Source organism: Aotus nancymaae, unplaced genomic scaffold (assembly GCF_030222135.1).
Source record: "Aotus nancymaae isolate 86718 unplaced genomic scaffold, 86718_ANA_hifiasm-v0.15.2.pri h1tg000059l, whole genome shotgun sequence".
In the NCBI taxonomy this organism is placed as follows: Eukaryota; Metazoa; Chordata; class Mammalia; order Primates; family Aotidae; genus Aotus; species Aotus nancymaae.
The window spans coordinates 7,086,542-7,105,342 of NW_026988473.1; the positions used below are offsets into that span (position 1 = coordinate 7,086,542).

The window sequence follows — 18,801 nt, forward strand, 5'->3', positions numbered from 1 at the left end:
GAGGCTGAGGCAAGAGAACTGCCTGAACCCAGGAGGCAGAGGTTGCGGTGAGCCGAGATCGTGCCATTGCACTCCAGCCTGGGTAACAAGAGTGAAACTCTGTCTCAAAAAAAAAAAAAAAAAAGTAAAAAATAAATTTAACAATAGAAAAAAGCATATGGACTCAGTATAGTAAAAAATAAAATATTTTTGTACAGCTATAAAATGTGTTTGCATTTAAAGCTGTGTTATCACAAGAATCAAGAAGTTTAACACGTTTAAGGTTATAAAGTTTAAAATTTATAGTAAGAGCTAAGGTACTTAATTATTGAAGAAATAAAAATAATTTTTATAAATTTAGTGTGGTCTAAGTGTGTAGTGTTTATAAAGTTTGCTCTATTGCACAATAATGTACTAGGCCTTCACATTGACTTACCTGTCACTCACTGAATCACCCAGAGCTACTTCCACTCCTGTGAGCTCCATTTTCAGTAAGTGTGCTGTACAGGTGTACTATTTTTAATCTTTTATACTATATGTTTCCTGTACCTTTTTTATGTTTAGATATGTTGAGATCCACAAATAATTAGCATTGTGTTACAATTGCCTACATAATTCAGTACAGTAACATGCTGTACAGGTTTGTAGTCTAGGAGCAAGAGGCTATACCACACAGCCTGGGCGTATAGTCGACTATACAACCTGGGTTTGTGTGAGTACAGGCTATGATTTTTGTAAAACAACAAAATCATGTAATGACACATTTCTCAGAATATATTCCTATCATTAAGCCACCCATGACTATATTTCAATTTCTAACCTGGTGCCTTTATTCCTGCGACTCTTTATCTTAATAAGCAGAGGTTTTCTCCAGGTGCCTATGCTGAGACCCTCTCTGAGAAGAGAAAGAGGTAACCCTGAGGATAATTCTGTCCACTTTTCAGTGTTTTTTAGACCTGACCGTCACCCTTTTAATTTCCTCTCCCTGTATACACATACCTCAATGTCCATAAAATTGCCAGTGTCTATTTTTCTGGGACTTGTTCAAGAGTGAGACAATCTTCATGTCATTACCGATCCATTGGATTCTAGACCTGTGTTCCAATTCCATGAAAGAAAAGAAAAAGGAGGAGTTGGCACTTTCTCAGGTATTGGACTCTTGCTTATGCCATTGCAGTAACTGATTAACTCTTTCATTTATGGCTTATTGCTTTAATTAGCTGCACCAACACCCGGCAATACAGTTCTACTTCACCCAACTTAGCTGAGTTCCTGAATGTTTTCTTAGATTCAATACCAAAAGCACAAACTGCAAAAGTAAAAAACGTTGATAAATTGGACTTTATCAAAATTTTAAAAAGAAACAAACTTATTTGTATCAAAGAGCATTATGAAAGAATAAAAATACAACACCCATAACTTTAAAAAATTCCATATCATATATCCAGTAAGAGTCTAGTATATAGAATATATAAAGGACTCTTATAATTCAACAACCAAAGATAAGCAAGCCAATTTAAAGATGGACAAAGTAAACATATTCTGTATCCATGAGCTGGAAGAATCAATATTGTTAAAGAGTTACTATTCCCCAAAGTGATCTACAGAATTAATATCATTTCTATCAAAATTGTAGTGTCATTTTTTATAGAAATAACCAAAAAAATTCCAAAATTTATCTACATAAAAAAATTCCTGGATAGCTCAGGCAATCTTGAGCAAAAGAATATTTCTCAAAAAAAAAAAAAAAAAAAAAAAAAAAAAGACTTACACATGCCGTGGAAGTATGTGAAAAAAAAAGTTCTACATCATTAATTATTATGAAAATGCAAATTAAAATTACAATAAGATATCACTTCACACCTGTCAGACTATTATTAAAATAAATGTTTGTGCAGTATTCATCTTAGTTTTTTTCTCCACTAGATGTGCATTTGATTATGCAAGGAGCAATTTTATGGCATTTCAAAGACACTTCTAAGCCTTATAGGTAGAGGGGATGATCTATTCTCTTGAAAACCAGATATTACAATGTGATGGAGGCGCTATGTAGTAAAATAGATGCTTTAGTATTTTGCTTTGGCTTTATCTCTAACTAAAAGCAATGTTTTGTGAATGACATTGTTTCCTTCAATAATATTGGTAAATTTGGAAAACACATGAACTATGCATGACAACTTTGAAAGAGAAAATACAAGAATCATAAAAAATACTGACATAAGAGGTAACTGGAAAGCACTATGGAAATCTATTATTCGAGGTTAAAATTCTGAAACAGGCATTCTGACCTGTTGGTACTGGAGATCCACAGCTAAGAAGACAGGATTCCCTGGAAGCCTAGAAATGATATATTGAATTGGAGTAGTAGTTTGGATTTTATCTGGGACAATGATTACAACATTCTCATTGAATGTTGTAATAATTATAACATTGTGGAGAGAGATCCAAGATGGCTGATGATTAGCAGCTCGGGCATGTACCTCCCAGTGAAAGTGCAAAGAACGAGAGGACGCCACACTTTTAGATGAATATTAGTTGCTCACGGACCAGGAGATTCCCAGTGGAGGAGCTCCACGGGTCACCAGGGCGACTCTTGTGGCCGGCATGGCGGTTTTGCTGGTGCCTTAGTACGCCAGTTCTTGGTGCAGAGTCCGGAGATTCCCGGGCAGAAAAGCACCATCAATCTTAACACCGCTGTTTTGGCCGGCTCAGTGGATTGCTCAGATTTCGGCGCAGGGAATCAACAAGTTGGACGTCAGAGACCCAGTTAGAAAGTCGGTAATTATAAAGATGACAGACGGACAAATATATAATGAAGGGAAGAAACCAGCGTAAAAAGGTAGAGAATACTCAAAATCAGAATGCCTCTCCCTCTACAGGGGATTGCAATTCCTCATCAGTAACGGAACAAGGCTTAATAGATTACACGTGTGTTCCAATAACAGAAGCAGGTTTCAAAACGTGGGTGATAAGAAACTTCTGTGAATTAAAAGAACTTGTTCTAACCCAATGCAAAGAAACTAAGAACCTTGAAAAAAGGTTTGATGAAATGTTAACGAGAATGGACAATTTAGAGAAGAATATAAGTGAATTGATGGAGCTGAAAAACACAACACGAGACCTTCGCGAAGCATGCACAAGTTTAAACAGTCGAATTGATCAAGCAGAAGGAAGGATATCAGAAGTCGAGGACCAGCTCAGTGAAATGAAACGAGAAGACAAGAATGCAGAAAAAAGGACGAAAAGGAATGAGCAAAGTCTCCAGGAAATATGGGACTATGTGAAAAGACCTAATTTACATTTGATAGGTGTACCTGAATGTGATGAAGAGGATGAATCCAAGTTGGAAAATACTCTTCAGGATATCATTCAGGAAAGTTTTCCCAACCTGGCAAGGCAGGGTAATATTCAACTCTAGGTAATACAGAGAACACCACAAAGATATTCTTCAAGAAGACCAACCCCAAGGCACATAATCGCCAGATTTATTAGGGTTGAAATGAAGGAGAAAATACTAAGGGCAGCCAGAGAGAAAGGTCAGGTTACCCATAAAGGGAAACCTATCAGACTTACAGCAGATCTCTCAGCAGAAACCCTACAAGCCAGAAAAGAGTGGGGACCAATATTTAACATCCTTAAAGAAAAGAACTTTCAACCCAGAATTTCCTATCCAGCCAAACTAAGCTTTATGAGCGAAGGAAAAATTAAATCTTTTGCGAACAAACAAGTACTTAGAGAGTTCACCACCACCAGGCCTGCTTTACAAGAGCTTCTGAAAGAAGCACTATACATATAAAGGAACAACCAATATCAGTCTTTCCAAAAATATATCAAAAAGCAAAGAACTTTAACACAATAAAAAATTTACATCAACTAATGGGCAAAACAGCCAGCTAGCATCAAATGCCGGTATTAAACTTATATATATTTTAATTGGATAAAAAGCCAAAACCCATCGGTATGCTGCATCCGGGCCCATCTTACATGCAACAATACACAAAGACTCAGAGAGAAGGAGGAAGATTTACCAATCAAACAGAGAGTAAAAATAAACTAATAAACAAAAAGCAGGAGATGCAATTCTCGCCTCTGATAAAGTAGACTTTAAAGCAACAAAGATCAAAAGAGGCAAGGAATGACATTACATAATGGCAAAAGGATCAATGCAACAAGAAGAGCTAACGATTCTATAGATCAACGAGATGGAAAATTAACAAGGATATTCAGAACTTGAACTCAGACCCGGAACAAGTAAACTTAATAAACATTTATAGAACTCTCCACTTCAAATACACAAAACATACATTACCACCTCACACCTACTCCAAAGGTGACTATATAATTGGAAGTAAATCACTCCTCAGTAATCGAATAGCATTTCATAGGTTTAAATTAAAAAAAAAAAAAAAATTCTGAAACAAATCCAATTAACTACAAATCACAAGATCACATTTGACATCTTGGTTGAAAATCATCATAAAAATCTTAGGAACCAAAGAGGGAGCTTGTTAACAACACTAACTTCCTTTTCAGAACTTGAGTTCTTGCTTTTTTTTTTTGCTTTTCAAAGAAATATTAGCTAACTACAGGGAAGTAATTACCTAGCTTTCACCAAAGATTATACTGAAGATGGTTGCAACATTGTACTAGCTCAGAAACTTCACTTAAAAGCAGATTGTTAAGGCTGCAGCTAAATCATCTAGATTAGTTGTTAGAAATTAAAGATAAAGGAATACAGAACCATGAAGAGTAACTGGAACTCTGTGGTGCAGTCACAAAAACAGGTGTAATCCGCTAACCTCTAGTAAGGAATCTTTCTGTGCTTTCCGTGTGTTCCTAAAGTAACCCAGTAAGAAAAATTTATGGGTTTCTTTCCTTTGAGACTCTCCCTGAGGAGAAGGGACACAATTTGTTAATTATGCCTAAGGCATTTGGAAGCTTCAAACAAAGCCAGTGGGATATCTGCTAATTATAGAATACATTTGTATTTTCAAACAAGTAGAGTTAGGTTAGTTACCTTTCCACCACTTTTCTTGGTTGAATTTTCTCTACTGCAACACAGAGATGGGGAATCAAAACTTGTATCTGTGGGACGTAATATTTTTTTTCCTGTAACTCTTAATAGTCCTACAGTGAATTTTTATGGCTTTGTAGCTAAGGATACAATGAAGTGCTTAAACACTGCCTATTGCATTGTTTCAAAAATTTACAAGAGAAAGTAATGTGTAGCTGTTTTTTTTCTGTATTTTGTGGTGTTTTAGATTTATTATAGAGGTAGAGTATTCATATAAACAAATGCACAAATCATAAATAAACTTTTACAAACTTCATTTTTAACTTAAGTTTTACAAACTTAACCTATGTAACCAGAATCAAGATTAAACAGCAACAACAATAACAACAAAATAAAACATTATCAGGAACACTGTAAGAATCCTTCATCTCTCTTCCTCCATGAACTTCCCCCAACACATACAAAAAATGTACAGCTACTGTTCTGACTTCTAACAACGTAACATACAGATATTGTTATATTATATGATTAAAGTCCTATGCATGTTATTTTTTAATGCCTAGGTTCTTTCATTCAATAAATTGTCACAATTAGCTCTACATTGCTCATTCTCATTTCTGTGCACAATTGAACATTATATACATACCACAAATTAGTTATTTATTATTCTGGAGGTTTTATGAATAGTGATAATATGAACATTCTACTGCATGTTTCAATGAAGATAAACCTGTATTCCCATTTGGGTATATTTCTTAGACTGGGATTGCTATATCATAATATATACATATTCAGCATTAGTAAATGCTTCCAAATGAGTTTACAGAGTTTACCCTCTAGTGGTGTTATAGCAACGTGCATTCCAAAGAGAAGGATGTAATAGCTATGATTCTCACTACTCTTGTCAAGACTTAGCCATTCTGGGTGGTGTGTGTATCACTGATGTTTCAATTTGCATTTAATGATGAATACATTGAGAATCTTTTCATATGTGCAATGGGCATTTATATATTTTCTCTTAAATAGTGTTTATTCATGTCTTTTCTACACTTTTACACTGATTTTCATATCAATTATTTACTGATTTATAAGAATTACTTTTACATTTTGCATATGAGTCCTCTGTCAGATGCATATGTATATTTGATAAAGCCTGTGTAATAAAATGTTCCCTCCTATTATAAGGGTTGCCCTTTGGACACTGTTAATTTTGATGAAAAGGACTTCTTAAAATTGATGAATCTTTAATTTTATATGATTATTGTGGTAGTTCAGTTAGGATAGTGGCAAAAATATTAAGGGAAACATATTAGAGATAGTTATAGGGAATAGTCACAAAACCCCCTTGGAAGGCCTGGCAATTTACATAGCTTCAAATGAAAGAATGGGCCAAAGGCAGTCAGTTCTTATCCTAGAGCATTAGAACATAGAGTAAATACTAGGAATCGAAAAGAGATTTTCCCAGATAAGTCTGTTTACCCCCACCTCCATTAACAAACCTTTGATCATCCAAGCATGCATGACTGCCCCTACTCAGAGGGTCGGCAGAAGTTTATTACCCACAAATGGTGTTTGCTTTAGGCTTCAGAATCTGGCCTTTAATCTTTACCCTCTAGTGGTGTTGACTCAAGGCCTTTGTCATTTGATGTGTGCTGAATAAAGTCCGGGAAGTCCAGCATGTTGGGGCTGGCAGCCATTAACTCCTTCGGGTGAGTGACCCGGACACCCCAGCCCATTATTTCACTGAATTCTGTGTCTGAGTGATTTTATTCATCCATCATTGGGTTGGGGTCTGCCTGTCAGACCCTGACAGTGGCGTACCACGAAGAAACTTGTCAATGGTGCCCCCTCTGAGGTTTTACTGTAACAGATTGCAACAGAACCTCCAAAAACAAAGGAAAACACAACTGCATAGTTGGTTAAGTCGTTGGAGCCCACTTGGGATATCCAAGTTCAGAGGCATTGGTCAGGTTGGGGTTTCCTCATGGGACAACAGTTATCAGCTAACAAAGACAGTATATAAAAGTATTGAAACAACTGCTTAAAGCCAGTGGAGCCTCAGTTACAGAGGCTCAATTAAGGGATCTAATGCAAACTGTTGTTTCCCAAAGCCCATGGTTCCCTGCAGAAAGTACGCTAGATGCAGAGCTCTGGGAACAAGTGGGGAGAAATCTTAAACAGCACCATGCACAAGGGCAACAGGTCCCAGTAACATCATCAAGAGGCCAAAATAATAAAGAGGAAATGGAGGTTTTGCCTGAGCCCTCTCCTCCAATAAACAGGAAAAAGGACAAGAGACATACTCCAGCTATAGGACTCTATCTTAAGCAAGCAGCTTTAGAAGGGGATCTCTTGGCCTGCCCAGTAATGCAAGATCAACAAGGTAACCAGTTGTATTCTTATAAAAAGATAAGGAAAATGGTATTAGAGGCTGAAACCATGCAGCCAAGCAGGTGGTGAGCAGAAGAAAAGATTTCATGGCAGGGAAGCTCGCAGTGCCCTGAGCAAATAAAAACATCCATTTTATGGATGATATTTTACTGGCAGCCACCCAGTGAAGAAAGGAAGATGCAGGAGGAAGAGGCGCAGGAGGAGGAAGAGGCGCAGACAAAAGGCAGCACCCAGGCAAGTGTAACACGGCTGCCAATCCAGGACCCGTGCTGCTGCTCTCTGGCTCCTCAGGTGGCCCACAGCAAAATCATATGTTCCTTGATTACAAGTGATGTTCCAGATTATAATTCTCTGCTAAGATTTAAGTAAAACTTAACAATTTGTAAGACCTTTCTCTGATAATGGCCACAGTTGTTATTCCAACCCTATCTCTAAGGTAACTCTCTCCAAATACTATTTAAGTAAAACAGTAACCTCTGAAGGGAGAGAACTTATAGAGAGTCCATGAACTAGTTGAGGCTAATTTGTGGCCTATGGGACTTCTACGGTGGGGGCTCCCTTCCCCCACAGTGATTCCTCAAAATTGGCCTTGTTAGTGACTTAAAAGACTGTTTATATACATTTCCTCTAGCAGAGCAAGACAGAGAAAAATTTGTGTTTACATTGCCAGCTATTAATAATGAAAGGCCAGCTTGTTGATTTAAAGTGCTGCCTCAGGGAATGCTGAACAGTCCTACTATGTGTCAGTATTTTGTAAATCAGGCTTTGCTCCCTTGTAGAAAGAAATTTCCCAATTGCAAGATTACTCATTTTATGGATGATATTTTACTTGCAGCCCCAGCGGAACCAGTACTTTTAAATTTATATAATTCTGTCTTAAATAATACACACTTAAGAGGTTTTATTGTTGCATCCGAGAAAGTACAGAAGTCCTCTCCTTGGAAATATCTTGAATACACACTGACTTTCTAGCAAGTAAGACCTCAAGGATTAAATTAAATACTACCAATTTACAAACTTTCAATAACTATCGGAAATTATTGGGAGATATAAACTGACCCCATCCCACTTTAGGTATATCTACAGATAAATTACAAAACCTGTTTTCTATCCTAAAAGGCAATACAGCCCTAGATTCTCTCAGATGTTTAACCCCTGCAGCAAAAAGAGAAATTGAGGAAATAGAACAAGCCTTATTTACCCTTAATTTTCTAAATTTAGATGACAAATTGCAATCAGCTGTAGGGAATCACTATGCTAAGTTCTCACAAGACAGAAGCAGAAATAATGGAGAGAAAAATAGAGGAAATGAATGAGTAAGAGAGAGACTAGAAAGAGACAGAGATCAGAAAGAGACACAAAAAGTAAGTCAAACAAGAGAGATAATGTAGGAAGAGGAGAAAGAAATGTTAAGAAAGTTAAAGATATATATATGAATGCACTTTTAGTAAGGAAGGTTATAAAACAAAGTCAGAAAATTAAGGCATGTTGAAGATTGTGACAGTTGTAAAAATGTTATAAAAAGAAATTTATGCAAGAAATGTATAATTTGTGTTTTGAAGGTGCAAGCAAATTTTAAAATGGTAATTGTAGGGGGAATCGATCCAAGATGGCCGCTTAGGAGGAAGTCGGGATTGCAGCTCCGAGAGAAGGCGCAGAGGGTGAGTGGACGCCGCATTTCCAGACGGACTTTTACTGCCCACAGACCAGGAGATTCACAGGAGGAAAAGCCCCACGGGTCGCCAGCACCGCTGGTTTGAGCGGAGTGGCCGCTCAGCCTACGCCCTGGAGCGGGGGGCAGTGGCTTCTTATGCAGAGTGAGAGAGACAGAGTTCCCTCTGAGCCAGAAAGGGGAGCTGAAGCAGGGAGCCAAGCCAGGAGACCCCCGGGCAAGGGAGCGCCAGGAATCTCAGAGCCGCTGCTTCAGCTGACGCAGCGGCACACAGGGCAGCAGATTTTAACTGCCCACAGACCAGGAGATTCACAGGCGGTAAAGCTCCCCAGGTTCCCAGCGCCGCTGGTTGGACCGGAGCAGCCGCTCGGCCTGCACGGGGGGCAGGGAGCAGCGGCTCCTTGAACAAAGCAAACAAGACTGTGTCCCCTCTGGGCCAGCAAGGGGAGCTGTGGCAAGGAGGCAAGCCAAGAGATTACCGGACAAAGAGGGCCCCTCTGGAAACACGGCTGAACCCGAGACAGTCCAGCTCTGTGGGGGAGAGGCGTCCTCCATCGGGAAACACCCTGCAGTTCCGGGGCAATTTTCCGTAACCAAGACAACCCGCCACTACAGAGACTTTGTCACTACAGGGGCAGGCCAGCATAGCGGAAGCAGTTCTAACTACACTCACAGGACTGCTGGGAAGCTCACACGGAAGCTGGGCGGAGCCCACAGCAGCTCAGCGAAGCCTCTGCAGGCTGAGTGTGACTAGACTGCCACCTTGTGGGCAGGGAAAACGGTAGCAACACAGCTGAAAAACATAAAGTGCTAAACCCCTGGGCCAGAACACCTGGGGAGAAGAAAAGGGGGTTTATGAGTTCAGCTGCTGCAGACTTAAAATTACCAAAATCAGAAAGACAGCAACTACAAAGTCAATAGGCGGATAAATCCACAAAGATGGGAAGAAACCAGCGCAAAAAGGATGAAAACACCCAAAAACAGAACACCTCTCCCCCTACAAGGCAGCATAACCCCTCACCAGCACGGGAACAAGACTGGACGGAGAATGAGTGTGATGAAATGACAGAATCAGCTTTCAGAAAATGGATAATAAGAAACTTCTGTGAGCTAAAAGAACATGTTCTAACCCAATGCAAAGAAACTAAGAACCTTGAGAAAAGACTTGACGAAATGCTAACGAGAATGGACAACTTAGAGAGGAATATGAATGAATTGATGGAGCTGAAAAACACAACACGAGAACTTCGCGAAGCATGTACAAGTTTCAACAGCAGAATTGACCAAGCAGAAGAAAGGATATCAGAAGTTGAAGATCAACTCAATGAAATAAAACGAGAAGGGAAGATTAGAGAAAACAAGGTAAAAAGGAATGAACAGAGTCAACAAGAAATATGGGACTACGTGAAAAGACCTAATCTACGTTTGATAGGTGTACCTGAATGTGACGAAGAGAATGCATCCAAGCTGGAAAATACTCTTCAGGATATTATCCAGGAAAACTTCCCCAACCTAGCAAGGCAGGCCAATATTCAAGTCCAGGAAATACAGAGAACACCACAAAGATATTCCTCTAGAAGAGCAACCCCAAGGCACATAATCATCAGATTCACCAGGGTTGAAATGAAGGAGAAAATACTAAGGGCAGCCAGAGAGAAAGGTCGGGTTACCCACAAAGGGAAACCCATCAGACTCACAGCAGATCTCTCAGCAGAAACCCTACAGGCCAGAAGAGAGTGGGGGCCGATATTCAACATCCTTAAAGAAAAGAACTTTCAACCCAGAATTTCATATCCAGCCAAACTAAGCTTCATAAGTGAAGGAAAAATAAAATCCTTTGTGAACAAGCAAGTACTCACAGATTTCATCACCACCAGACCAGCTTTACAAGAGCTCCTGAAGGAGACACTACACATAGAAAAAAACAACCAGCACCAGTCACTCCAAAAACGCACGAAATGGTAAAGAGCAGCAACACAATGAAGAATCTGCATCAACCAATGGGCAAAACAGCCAGCTAGCATCAAAATGACAGGACCAAACTCACACATAACAATATTAACCCTAAATGTAAATGGACTAAATGCCCCAATCAAAAGACACAGACTGGCAAATTGGATAAAAAGCCAAAACCCATCAGTGTGCTGTATCCAGGAAACCCACCTCACATGCAAGGATACACAAAGGCTCAAAATAAAGGGATGGAGGAAGATTTACCAAGCAAATGGAGAGCAAAAAAAAGCAGGAGTTGCAATTCTCATCTCTGATAAAATAGACTTTAAAGCAACAAAGATCAAAAGAGACAAAGAAGGACATTACATAATGGTAAAAGGATCAATACAACAAGAAGAGCTAACGATCCTAAATATATATGCACCTAATACAGGAGCACCCAGATACATAAGGCAAGTTCTTAAAGACTTACAAAGAGACATAGACTCCCACACATTAATACTGGGAGACTTCAACACACCGTTGTCAATATTAGACAGATCAACGAGACAGAAAATTAATAAGGATATCCAGGACTTGAACTCAGACCTGGAACAAGCAAACCTAATAGATATTTACAGAACTCTCCAGCCCAAATCCACAGAATATACATTCTTCTCAGCACCACATCACACCTACTCTGAAATTGACCACATAATTGGAAGTAAATCACTCCTCAGCAAATGCAAAAGAACAGAAACCATAACAAACAGTCTCTCAGACCACAGTGCAATCAAGTTAGAACTCAGAATTCAGAAGCCCACCCAGAACCGCACATCCTCATGGAAATTGAACAACTTTCTCCTGAATGTTGACTGGATAAACACTGAAATGAAGGCAGAAATAAAGATGTTCTTCGAAACCAACGAGAATGAAGACACCACATACCAGAATCTCTGGGACACATTTAAAGCAGTCTCTAGAGGAAAATATATAGCAATAAGTGCCCACATGAGAAGAAAGGAGAGAACTAAAATTGACACCCTATCATCAAAATTGAAAGATCTAGAGGAGCAAGATCAAAAAAACTCAAAACCTAGCAGAAGACAAGAAATAACTAAGATCAAAGCAGAAATGAAGGAGATAGAGACACGAAAAACCCTACAAAAAATCAATAAATCCAGGAGCTGGTTTTTTGAAAAGATCAACAAAATAGACAGACCACTAGCCAAACTAATAAAAAAGAAAAGAGAGAATAACCAAATAGATGCAATAAAAAATGATAAAGGGGATATCACCACAGAAGCCACAGAAATTCAAACCATCATCAGAGATTATTACAAACAACTCTATGCACATAAATTAGAAAACCTGGAAGAAATGGATAAATTCCTGGACAGTAGTCTCCTCCCATGCCTAAACCAGGAAGAAGTCGAAACCCTGAATAGACCAATAACAAGGTCTGAAGTCGAGGCAGCAATTAAGAGCCTACCACCCAAAAAAAGCCCAGGCCCAGATGGTCTCACAGCCGAATTCTACCAGACATACAAAGAGGAACTGGTACCATTCCTACTGAAACTATTCCAAATAATCCAAAAAGAGGGAATCCTTCCCAAATCATTTTATGAGACCAACATCATCCTAATACCAAAACCCGGCAGAGACTCAACAAGAAAAGAAAACTACAGGCCAATATCCATGATGAACATAGATGCAAAAATCTTCAATAAAATACTGGCAAGCCGATTACAACAGCACATCAAAAAGCTTATCCACCATGATCAAGTAGGATTCATCCCGGGGATGCAAGGCTGGTTCAATATACGCAAGTCTATAAATGTAATTCACCACATAAACAGAACCAAAGACAAAAACCACATGATTATCTCAATTGATGCAGAGAAGGCCTTCGACAAAATTCAACAGCCCTTTATGCTAAAAACCCTCAATAAACTAGGTATCGATGGAACGTATCTCAAAATAATAAAAGCTATTTATGACAAACCGACAGCCAATATCATACTGAATGGGCAAAAACTGGAAGCATTCCCTTTGAAATCTGGCACTAGACAAGGATGCCCTCTCTCACCACTCCTATTCAATATAGTACTGGAAGTTCTAGACAGAGCAATCAGGCAAGAAAAAGAAATAAAGGGTATTCAATTAGGAAAGGAGGAAGTCAAATTGTCTCTATTTGCAGACGACATGATTGTATATCTAGAAGACCCTATCACCTCAGCCCAAAATCTCCTGAAACTGATAAGCAACTTCAGCAAAGTCTCAGGATACAAAATCAATGTGCAAAAATCACAAGCATTCCTATACACCAATAACAGACTTAAAGAGAGCCAAACCAAGAACGAACTGCCATTCACAATTGCTACAAAGAGAATAAAATACCTAGGAATACAACTAACAAGGAACGTAAAGGACCTCTTCAAGGAGAACTACAAATCACTGCTCAACGAAATAAGAGAGGACACAAACAGATGGAGAAACATTCCATGTTCATGGTTAGGAAGAATTAATATCGTGAAAATGGCCATACTGCCCAAAGTAATTTACAGATTCAACGCTATCCCCATCAAGCTACCAATGACCTTCCTCACAGAACTGGAAAAAATCACCTTAAACTTCATATGGAACCAAAAGAGAGCCCGCATAGCCAAGTCAATTCTAAGCAAAAAGAACAAAGCAGGAGGCATCACACTACCGGACTTCAAACTCTACTACAAGGCTACAGTAATCAAAACAGCATGGTACTGGTACCAAAACAGAGATATAGACCAATGGAACAGAACAGAGACGTCGGAGGCGACACAACATATCTACAACCACCTGATCTTTGACAAACCTGAAAAAAACAATCAATGGGGAAAGGATTCCATGTTCAATAAGTGGTGTTGGGAAAACTGGCTAGCCATATGCAGAAAGCAGAAACTGGACCCCTTCCTGACACCTTACACTAAAATTGACTCCAGATGGATTAAAGACTTAAACATAAGATGTAACACCATAAAAACACTAGAAGGAAACCTAGGCAAAACCATTCAGGACATAGGCGTAGGCAAGGACTTTATGACCAAAACACCAAAAGCATTGGCAACAAAAGCCAAAATAGACAAATGGGACCTAATCAAACTCCACAGCTTTTGCACGGCAAAAGAAACAGTCAATAGAGTGAATCGGCAACCAACAGAATGGGAAAAAATTTTTGCAGCCTACCCGTCTGACAAAGGGCTGATATCCAGAATTTACAATGAACTAAAAAAGATTTACAAGAAAAAAACAAACAAGCCCATTCAAAAATGGGCGAAGGATATGAACAGATACTTTACAAAAGAACATACATGAGGCCAACAAACATATGAAAAAATGCTCATCATCACTGGTCATTAGAGAAATGCAAATCAAAACTACATTGAGATACCATCTCACGCCAGTTAGAATGGCGATCATTAAAAAATCTGGAGACAACAGATGCTGGAGAGGATGTGGAGAAATAGGAACACTTTTACACTGTTGGTGGGAGTGTAAATTAGTTCAACCACTGTGGAAAACAGTGTGGCGATTCCTCAAGGACCTAGAAATAGAAATTCCATTTGACCCAGCAATCCCATTACTGGGCATATATCCAAAGGATTATAAATCGTTCTACTATAAGGACACATGCACACGAATGTTCATTGCAGCACAGTTTACAATAGCAAAGACCTGGAACCAGCCCAAATGCCCATCGATGATAGACTGGACAGGAAAAATGTGGCACATATACACCATGGAATATTATGCAGCCATTAAAAAGGAGGAGTTCACATCCTTCGTAGGGACATGGATGAACCTGGAAAACATCATTCTCAGCAAACTGACACAAGAACACAAAATCAAACACCACATGTTCTCACTCATAGGCGGGTGTTGAACAAGGAGAACACATGGACACAGGGAGGGGAGCACTATACACGGGGGTCTGTTGGGGGGAGGGGGGATAGTGGGGGGGTGGGGAGTTGGGGAGGGATAGCATGGGGAGAAATGCCAGATATAGGTGAAGGGGAGGGAGGCAGCAAATCATACTGCCAGGTGTGCACCTGTGCAACAACCTTGCATGTTCTTCACATGTACCCCAAAACCTAAAATGCAATAAAAAAAAAAAAAAAGAATAATCCATGTCAAAAACAACAGCAAGAAAACCACAGATTATAACAGAGACAGGTAAAAGTTGAAAAATGTGTGAAAACTATCAGAATCAAAAGGGAGTTGCTCATCTAAAAAACAAAAACAGAAAATCAACCTTGACAGAACTAGGGAAGTCTGTGAAGGAGGAGTTGTAATACTTATATATCTGATTTTTTTAAATGATCACAAAGTACTTGCAGAAACCACAGCCTTGCACAAAGGCTACCACAATTTTACCCACACAAAAATAATTCTGCAAGGACATCTGTCCAGCAACTGTTTGTTCAACCTTAAACTGGCATCATCATTATCACTGATGTTTGCAGCCAAGAATAATGATCTGAAAACAATTATGTTGCCCCCTACCCCGCGCCTCCCGCATTTGCTCCTTTAAAATCCCTTTCTTCTCTTGCCTCTCTGAATACACACATAGTTTGGCATGTGTATTCCCATTTCAATGCCTTTTCCCAAATAAAAATCATTTTCCTTCAGAGAGCCTGTCTTGGTTTGTTGTTTAGGTTTATATAAGTGGTGTCAGAAATGAGAACCAAAAAAGATTACTACTGCGAGAAACAGTAATTCTTGGAACTTGTGTGCAGTACTCACTTGAGCCCTTTGAGCTCTCCACCACCACAGCTTCATCCTCATGAGTCTTTTCTGAGGCTGAGCCTCCCTCTTTTTGGTAGAAGCTCTTGAACTTATTAGGAATCTGATTTGGATAAGGCAGGCTTAACTCTATCTCTGAGGCATGTCTTTTTAGGGGAATTTACTTCTGGTTCTTTCTACATGTCTAATTTAACATTTTGTTTGATCTGCACATGTAGGTTAATGTGCTGATCTGAACTGATCTGAATCACACAGTCCTCAGATTAGGTATGTTTCTAACCTTCCTGAAAATGTTATAACTATAGTTCATTTTCATACACTACCTTTATTTCACATTGACATTGTTTTCTTGTGTGGGTATGTGAGGTTGACATAACAACAATTAAACATATCCCACTGAAATAAATGGAATTTCTAACGATTTCTTGCCACATTAAAAAAAAACAAACAATTTTCAAAAAAAATGAAAAGCACTGAAGGAATATAGTTTTAGTTTTAAATTTACATTAGTTTGAGTGATCGGCATGGGTTTTCTAGGAACCTCTTTAGTGCATCCTTCACGGTCTTGTTCCTGAGGCTGTAAATTAGGGGGTTCAACATTGGTATCACCAGGGTGTAGAAGACCGAGGCCATTTCGTCAGTATCTAATGAGTGATTAGTCCTTGGTTGTAAATACATGAAAAGGAGAGTCCCATAGAACACAACCACAGCTGTCATGTGAGAAGCACACGTGGAAAAGGCTTTCTGTCGTCCTTCTGTGGAATGTATCCTCAAAATGGTAACAACAATGTTGAAGTAGGATATTATGACAATAGTCATGGAGAAAAACAAGTTGGTTCCTGAAAAGGTAAATACTGCTGTTTCTGGAATGTAAGTATCAGAACAGGACAGTGCTAGCAAAGGGACATTGTCACAGTAAAAATGGTTGATGATGTTGGAAGAACAGTATGACACAGAGAACACACATGAAGAGACAGTCACTGCTGTGATAAGACTCTGAAGGTATGTGAGGGACACCAGCAGACAACACAGCTTTGGAGACACCACTACCGCGTAGAGTAGAGGGTTGCAAACAGCCACGTAGCGGTCATAGGCCATTGCAGCCAGCATGAAAATCTCAGCCACAATGAAAACCAAGAATCCACCCAGTTGGGTTGCACATCCGTAGTAAGATATGATTTTCTTGGTAACCAGGAAGTTAACCAACATTTTCGGGGCAATGACAGTAGAATTGCAAAGATTGATGATAGCCAAGTGTCGGAGGAAATAGTACATGGGTGTTTGAAGTTGAGGGTCAACACTGGTGAGGGTGATGATACCCAGGTTCCCTGCCACGGTCAGCACATAAAGCACCAGAAAGACCAGGAAGAGGGGAATCTGGAGCTCCGGATCGTCTGAGACTCCCACAAGAATAAACTCCGTCACCCATGTGAGATTTCCTGAAGCCATTTATATTGTTGCCCTCATCTTTTATCTGAAAATTTGAAATAAATTAGTGGATAATAAAATTGATGTTTCTATTAGACACTAGGTGGTTAAATATTTCATTTGCAATCAGTTTATATTTTTTGAGAAACCCTTAAAAGTTTCAGAACCTAATTGTTTTTCTCCCCATGTTTCATAAACTTCAGAAACAAAAATTCACCAGACAAGAGTCTTAAAGCCGTCTTGACAAGCCATTTATGTATTCACTATTGGATATAGTTTATATTGAGTGAATACATATTTATTTATTTTGTGATATGTCTTATTATTACACATATATCAACTATATTAGCATATGATACTGGATGAATATATATGCAGTTGATATTAATGTATATTCACATATATTATATGCACATATTAGTATTTGATATTGATGAATATATATACACATATATACACATGTAATTTTATTACTTACAATTTTTATTTGTGTGTTTCTGTTTGTATTTCGAATGATAAGAGAGAGCAGTCTTTAAAAAACTGGTGAGACAGAGTGACCACCAGTTAACTAGTTATCTTTTTGTTAGCTTCTGCTGGTGACTTTTCTAGCTCATACCTTGTCATCAATAACCCTTGGGAACTTCAAAGTTTCTGTGGGAAACATTTTGAGTATTCTGGATTTTACTTTATCAGTTTCTACTACATAATGTTGCATTAGCTGCGCAGAAGTAGGCCTACACCTCAATATTGTTCCTTCTGAGTGTAATTCTGAAAGTCAGAATCCTCTTTACTTAATCACATTTCATTACTTCCACTAAATGGGCTGGTCCTGTCCTATCATTATGACTTCTCTTACTCAGACTCTTCTCTACTATTTTGTTCCAGAAGTCCTACTCTCCCTTCCATTTCTAGCTTATACATTTTCATTTTAAATTGTTAAAAGCTGTTTTTTTTAATTCTTGTTACTTACAACTTTTATTTGTTAAAGTTTGATACCCTTGATTTATTATACTTGTATAGAAAAACAAGTGGGGAAGACTATTAATATTTATTTAGAAAGTGAGAGAATTATGCTAGAAATTTTGAAATAGTTATCTCGTTCTGCAGGAGTACCCTAGAATATAGGTAGATGGTAATTATTTTCAGGTCTAATAAAAAAATTGAGTCTCAGTGAAGTAAAACAACTCAAAAAGACTATGTAAGACATTGGTCTAAACTTCGTGGTTTTATGATTTTGTTTTTGTGATTTTGTTTATGTGATTGCTTGGTTTGCGTTAGTCTACCAATTAATAGCTAGGTGAGTTAAATGAGATAATGCACATAAATAGATTTGTTTTTACAGCGCCTGGTACTAAGTGAATGCAAAATGGATATTACCTTCAGTTTTTGTTATTAGCATGCTTTGAATAATTTTTGATTCAAGTTCCTATTTCAGTTCTGATAATTCATTCTACCTTACTGAGTGTTTTTACAATTGATACAGAAATAGCAAATTAATTATGGTACTGCAAATTTTTTTAAAAGCTGGAACACACAATACCTACCTACTTTTTTAACGAATAAAACACGCTGTCTTGCAATCAGATTGTCTCTTAAATCTTCA

At 38.5% G+C, this 18,801-nt stretch overlaps 1 protein-coding gene across 1 annotated transcript; it reads right to left on the reverse strand.

The window, feature by feature from the left end:
* Nucleotides 1-16,271: 16,271 nt before the first annotated feature.
* Nucleotides 16,272-17,219, reverse strand: LOC105709332 (olfactory receptor 8J2). Its single transcript, XM_012441206.1, has one exon. The coding sequence runs from the start codon at nucleotides 17,217-17,219 to the stop codon at nucleotides 16,272-16,274; it is 948 nt and encodes a 315-aa protein (XP_012296629.1).
* Nucleotides 17,220-18,801: the final 1,582 nt, after the last annotated feature.